The sequence below is a fragment of the Crassostrea angulata genome, chromosome 3 (genome assembly GCF_025612915.1).
Source record: "Crassostrea angulata isolate pt1a10 chromosome 3, ASM2561291v2, whole genome shotgun sequence".
NCBI classification, from domain to species: Eukaryota; Metazoa; Mollusca; class Bivalvia; order Ostreida; family Ostreidae; genus Magallana; species Magallana angulata.
In genome coordinates this window covers 53247776-53254113 of record NC_069113.1, presented here as the reverse complement: position 1 = coordinate 53254113, position 6338 = coordinate 53247776, and the positions used below count along the sequence as shown (strand labels likewise).

Sequence of the window (6338 nt, the reverse complement as noted above, 5' to 3'; positions counted from 1 at the left end):
AGATAAAAATTTAAAAGCACCACCAAGACTAGAGAATGTCATACAGGTTCGTTTCTAACCCTCAAATCAAGGTAACAATACTAGGAAAGAAAACATTTATAAGATAATTTTTGCTTTTATTTATTTCGGTAGTAGTTCTAAAAACGTCACAATATGGAAGTGTCCCATGCCACCTTTGATTCTAGCGTTTATTGTGAGATGGGATATTAGATTGAAGCAAAGGGTGTAACTAATATATATATATATATATATATATATATATATATATATATATATATATATATATATATATATATATATATATATATATATATATATATTTGTTCTTCTATACTTTATTACAACACAACACAGACCCGTTATAAAACACCCATCCCATAAATATCTTTCTATCACAGCACTTTCACAACTATTACGGAATGCATCACTTTACTTTCTGCATTTAATTGATAAAATGTAAATAATCCCAAGCCACAATAGGAAAGACTCCTTTGCTATGAAAATGTTGCTGTATTGATCCGAAATTGTCTAGCTTAAGAAAGACCGTTAAATGATTTTTTTCCTTTATACTTGAATACTGGTAGATTAGCGGATAGCTTTTTATACAAAAATACTGACATATCCGTGGAATCTAACATCATTTTTAAAAGTTGTACATGATAGCATGTGTTATCATAAGCAAGTGTTTGATATTACCAATTTGATGTCAAGCATTACATAATTTTTGAACGATCAGAAGTATCTTATACCGGTATTTGGGCAATTCCTTAATCAATAGATGAAGCGCATTGAAGTGGTAAACGTTTGCGTTTGAATGGAATGTTCTAAACTTTGTATCGAGCGTCAATTGTTACATAAGACACGCCCATTTCTTTTGAAACGAGGAATGTGCAATTCAATGTTTTGAAGTGTACCCCGTTTAATACTATAAAGATTATTTCATAAACAATATAAAGACATACATGTTATTATATATTATTAAATATCGGGATGCAGCTTTTGTCAACATTGCCAGGGTCCAGGGGTATAACAAGAAATCTCACCATTTGTGCACGCACCGGATCAGTTTTATGTCGATTTTAATACCCATTTTTTCTTTCAAAATGAAAATGTTCTTAGATTTATTTGCATTTCAAATATCAAACAAAACCCAGTTATACATGCCAAAATGTTCAAAGATTCTAGTTAATTCGGTAACCAAAAGAGAATGGCAAAAACTGGTGCATTGTGAAGTGCAGTGGGGAGTATTAACCCCCAAGGATATTCAAAGTGCGGGTTAAAACCGTCTTAAAGTATGGAAACGGTACGTCTAAGAAGGTACATATACATTGTAACGAATGCTATTTTCCTCGTTTCAAGAGAAATGGGCGTGACTTATGTAACAATTGACATTCAATACAAAGTTGAATTAGAGAAAACATCCCCCTAATACAAAGTTTAGAACATTCCATTAAAACGAAAAATTTTACCACTTCAGTGCGCTTCATTGTAGATGGCATACATACACAAAAAAAACCTTACTTTAATAGAACATTCCATCATTAAATTTCAGAAAAAAAACTTTGAGAGTACTACACATGTATAGACATTTGGCAGATTTTCAAAGCTGTTAAAAGTAAGATATGTCTTATTATATCAAATTTTGGATTTTAATCTATCAAGGATGCTTTCGTGGAAAATGTTTCACCGAAATGTATTGTTAACAAAAGAATCAGATTAATCTTTCTTGTAACTCTTTGACACTCCAGGGATGTAATGACGGACTTTAACGTGTGCAGGTTCTCACTGAGCTGGATACCCACACTGAACGCCACCAACCACACACTTGCGGAGGGCCAGGATCCCCCGCACTCCATACTCCCGACTCTGTGTGCTCCAGCTGTGTGGCAGCAAATAATACAACATGACATAGCCCCAAAGCCAGACCCTCGAAAAATGAGCTAGAAGTTATAAACAAACGCCCTGACTTTGGAAGGAGTATGTTCTTCCTTTGCTATAGTTTTACCACGTCTCACTTTTTAATCCAATTCCTTTTTTGAGCTCGTACATGTTTGTCGCTTTCCATCTTTCACATATCTGGCTTCCATCAGCATCTTTCAGTGTTGTTATTTTTGTTAAGTCAACGTCATTGACGATAATTTCAGTACTTTCATCGTAAAATGGTGACCAGGACATTGACGAGACCCAATCAAGTGTTCCATGAACAAGAAGAAAAATTCCTAAAAATATAAAAAAATAATTTGCATTGATACCCGAACAAAATCCAACCAATTATAAAGTATAATGTATACATTTTAGATATGGTAAACTTTTACATTTTAGACATGAAAAGTAATTTAATATAATATGCTAAATAAAAAAATCAATCTATACATAAATCAAACTTTAGGAAAACATTAAAAGAATGCAATTATATTTCTTTGTGTAACTTATTACATGTAATTTATATTTGTATGTTAATATTATGACGTCTTTTCTTCTATATGGCACCTATTCCCAATTTTTGTTTTTCTTTACAATATGTGAATACCAGCCGATGAGTTTGTTATCAAATCTTTGACAAATCAAATACAGGTAGACTGGGTGATTACATGGACAGGTGCTGATGACCTTCACCTGGAAAATGTCACCCTATGTCTATACACAAGACTGACCGTGTTCGTTTTCACTGGATCTTTTTATGATGTTACAATACATTAATAAGATCTATATATCATAAGATTATGATTTAATATTTCACAATCGGATTTCTTGAATTAAAAATTGCATTTTATTACAAGATTAGAAAAGCACACGGGCTCAACCGTATGCTAGATTTAATGAATTATAGGTGTATCTATTCCAACAAGTATATGTTTTCTTCTAGACTTTGTGACAACACAGTATAGACCCGTTCTATGGCACCCATGCCCTGGATATCTTTCTTATCTAAACAGTTTCACAACTATTACGGAATGCATCATTTTGCTTTCAGCATTTCACTAATAAAATGTGATAAAAATAATCCAAAGTAACAAAACGATTTTTATGTGAAAGCTTTTGTGTTATGAAAATGTTGCTGTATTAATCTGAAGTTGTCCGGATGAAAGGAGTCTGGATATCAACCATTCAATGAATTTTTCCAAATACTTGTATACTGATAGGTATATAGATGGCCGTTTTATATACAAAACTCTAACATATTGGTGAAAATAAAAAACATTTTTCATACATGCTGACTCTAACAATATTTTAGTTTAAAAGTAGCAAGTGTTAAATATCACCAATAAGATTTCAACAATTTCACAATTTATTAACGAACTGTTATATCTTATATTAAGCCATTCCTTTTTCGATACATCTAGATGACATACATACAGAAAATAAAACACTGTTTGACAAAACATTCTAGTAACTCATTGACATGCTAATACTTTGAGTATTCTTACTTTATCAAGATATATCATCCCTATTCACTGTCATGTAAAAACTCCACCCCCACCACGACTGAAAACCCCACAACAGTAGAGAGAACATTATACAGATTGTGTCCATGCGTTAATTCCTTCTGCAAGATCTCAAAAAATGTCACGTAGAAAAACGTGCCGGTGGCCAAACTCTGAAGCACACCGGCGGCAATCACTTGTGCATGCTCGTTGTCTCCATATTCTGTCACCAGAAAACCAAGGACAACCCCAACAGGGGCTACAGCAGAGAACGCCGCCAAGGACGCAATGACAGACTTAAACGTATGCAGGTTCTCACTGAGCTGGAGACCCACACTGAACGCCACCACACACTTGTGGAGGGCCAGAATTCCCAGTAGACTCCATACTCCCGACTCTGTTTGCTCCAGCCCCAAAGCCAGTCCTTCGAAAACCATATGGAAGGAAAAAGCTAAAAGTAAAACAAACGCCCTGAGTTTAGACAAAGTGTGTTCTTCCTTCGCTATAGTTTTTTCACGTTCCACCATTTGATCTAATTTCTTTTCAGCTTGTGTATGTTTGTCGCTATCCATCTTACTTTCATCTGTTGGGCTCTTGTGTTTATCATCTGATGTTGTTACTTTTGTTAATTCAACATCGTTGACGACAATTTCAGTATTTTCCATAGTAAAATGGTGACTAGAACCTTGGCAAGCGCCAATGAAGTGTTCGATGAACAAAAGAAGAAAAAATCCTGCGCCTGACAGGGCCCCTGATACTGGGTACTGGATTTTGAACATTCCATGTAAAAGTTCCGACGATTCTGGAATTAAGTGTAAAATAGCTGTCGCAAAGAAGACGCCACCAGCGAAGCAGTTCAACACGCTAATGTAACGCTGATATAGCCTCTCTTTGAAAAATTTGCTCTTCAGAAGACGAAGCAATCCATGAGGAAAAATCCCAATCAGAAAAGTTGCAAAGAAAAGAACAAATATGGAAATAATTTTGGCGGTGGATTTCATGCTGGCCGGGTAGATTTTATACCTGGACAGAAAAACGCCACTGGTCCACTAAAATCTTCACAAGGTTAGACAACCAGCTGAAAATGCTTAAAATTGAATGACCTCTCCTCTATCCCGGTGTACCAATCATCTGAACACCCCTTGTTGCAGTCGTGTATGGTGGTGAATTCTCGTTATCTTTGACATGTCGATGGGTAAGTGCAGCTAAGCGATAAGAACTGATATTTGTCACCGCAATAATAACACATGCATTCACTAAAGTGAAATAAAACTTCAATGCACGCTATCAGTTAACTTTTAACCTGGAGATTCAAATAAAAACCCAACGTTTGAGAGAACTTTGCAGATTACCTGTCGTCCGTCATCCATTTAGTTATGGTGGATCTTGAACAATTTTCCCTAAACTTCTTTGAATGTGATTCCGAATATTCAAGTTAATTCGGTCTACAATATTACCGAAGGGTCAGTAGGAATCTTCAATCAAAATTCAAGGCTCATTAAAGAATACATTTATTAGGGGAAAATAAAAAAATATAAAAAAAATTCTTTCAAAAGCTGGCAATATTATGGAAGTAAGCTTATTTGATGTGTGCCTCTTTTGACATGTTATACCATATGGGTCAGAAAAGAGACCTCATTTCAGAGAGGGGATTCATACTAAAAAATTATATATTGACTTCGACTCAAGAAAATGGCTGAATAGGAACAAGGAAGTGAAGAGCGTAGTAAGAGCAAAGAAAGTCAAATCTTCAGATATAATCACTTCTTGATAAAAACATGGATAACTTCATCTCTGCAATAACATCGAATTACCATGTATATTTCAATCAACAACAAAATTCCTCAAATCTACAAATGAATAACGAATACTAAATCATTCATAAAATCAGAAAGAATAGATCACGACACATCAAAGTAAAACAACAGTTTGAATCAAGCAAATGACTTAAACCCTTTTTTCTTCAAATATGTTTTTTAATATTCAGACCAGATGTAAATTAAATGTATTTAAACCAGAATGGGTCCAAAATAGTTTAAGTAGGTCTACTGAAAGAGCCATACTACTGATGGCACTGCGGCTAGAGACTATCTAATATCACTGAAAATTTGAATGTTTTATCTTTGATCCTTTTAGAAAAAATCATGGATAAGCAAAAGCATAAAATCTTAAATATCTCGGGTCGGAAGTGACGACCAAAAAAAAAGGTGATGTGTGATTTTCTTAAAACTTTCGTCTATAGTGAGATCTGAAAGTTTTATTGAAATTGCTTAAGCGTTTTTGCAAAAAGGGAAAGATGAAAAATTGATAATAGAGGGAAAGAAACAAAGCAATAATAATAAGTTTTCAAGAATACTTTAATATCAAAATCAAAAACTTCATTCTCTTTCTTATATATTTTTTCAACATTTCTCGAATTTCTATACCCAGTTGTGATCCGTTTTACCCCTGAGAGTTATGGCATGGACTGACTTGAAACGTCCTCATGCTGGACAGCTTTTTAAAATTGTTTTCTATCTTGAACTTTGAACTCTATCTTGATCCTTTTCCTGTGCTATTAAGGGGATGGGGTCATGGTTTGAACATACATAAGTCTACTATCAACAAGAAAGCTTATGTCAGCGTTTTGATTACACTGACTGTTCGTTCTTTCTTAACCTTTTCTAAAACATTGTACAACTAGTACAGAAAGCCTGATAGATTTACTTTCAGCTCAAAGCATTTAAATGGAAATTCAAATGATATTCACTAAAATCATTTCTAGTTTTATATTATTTCTTGAATAAGGAGGAACTAATAAAAGTTGGATCAGTAACTTTATTTTTCAAAATCCGTTAAAGGGGCATGGTCACGATTTTGGTCAAATTTTGTTTCTCTGTTTTTATTATTTACAATGCTTTAGAAATGCATTTT

The 6338-nt window shown here is 34.0% G+C and overlaps 1 protein-coding gene across 1 annotated transcript; it reads right to left on the bottom strand.

Moving 5' to 3' along the window:
- Positions 1-548: 548 nt before the first annotated feature.
- Positions 549-4600, bottom strand: LOC128178675 (zinc transporter ZIP3-like). Its single transcript, XM_052845944.1, has 2 exons — positions 3429-4600; positions 549-2219 (listed from the first exon to the last, which is right to left on the bottom strand). Exon 1 carries the CDS (start codon positions 4424-4426, stop codon positions 3449-3451), a length of 978 nt encoding a protein of 325 aa, XP_052701904.1. The 5' UTR covers positions 4427-4600; the 3' UTR covers positions 549-2219; positions 3429-3448.
- Between the last annotated feature and the right edge of the window lie 1738 nt (positions 4601-6338).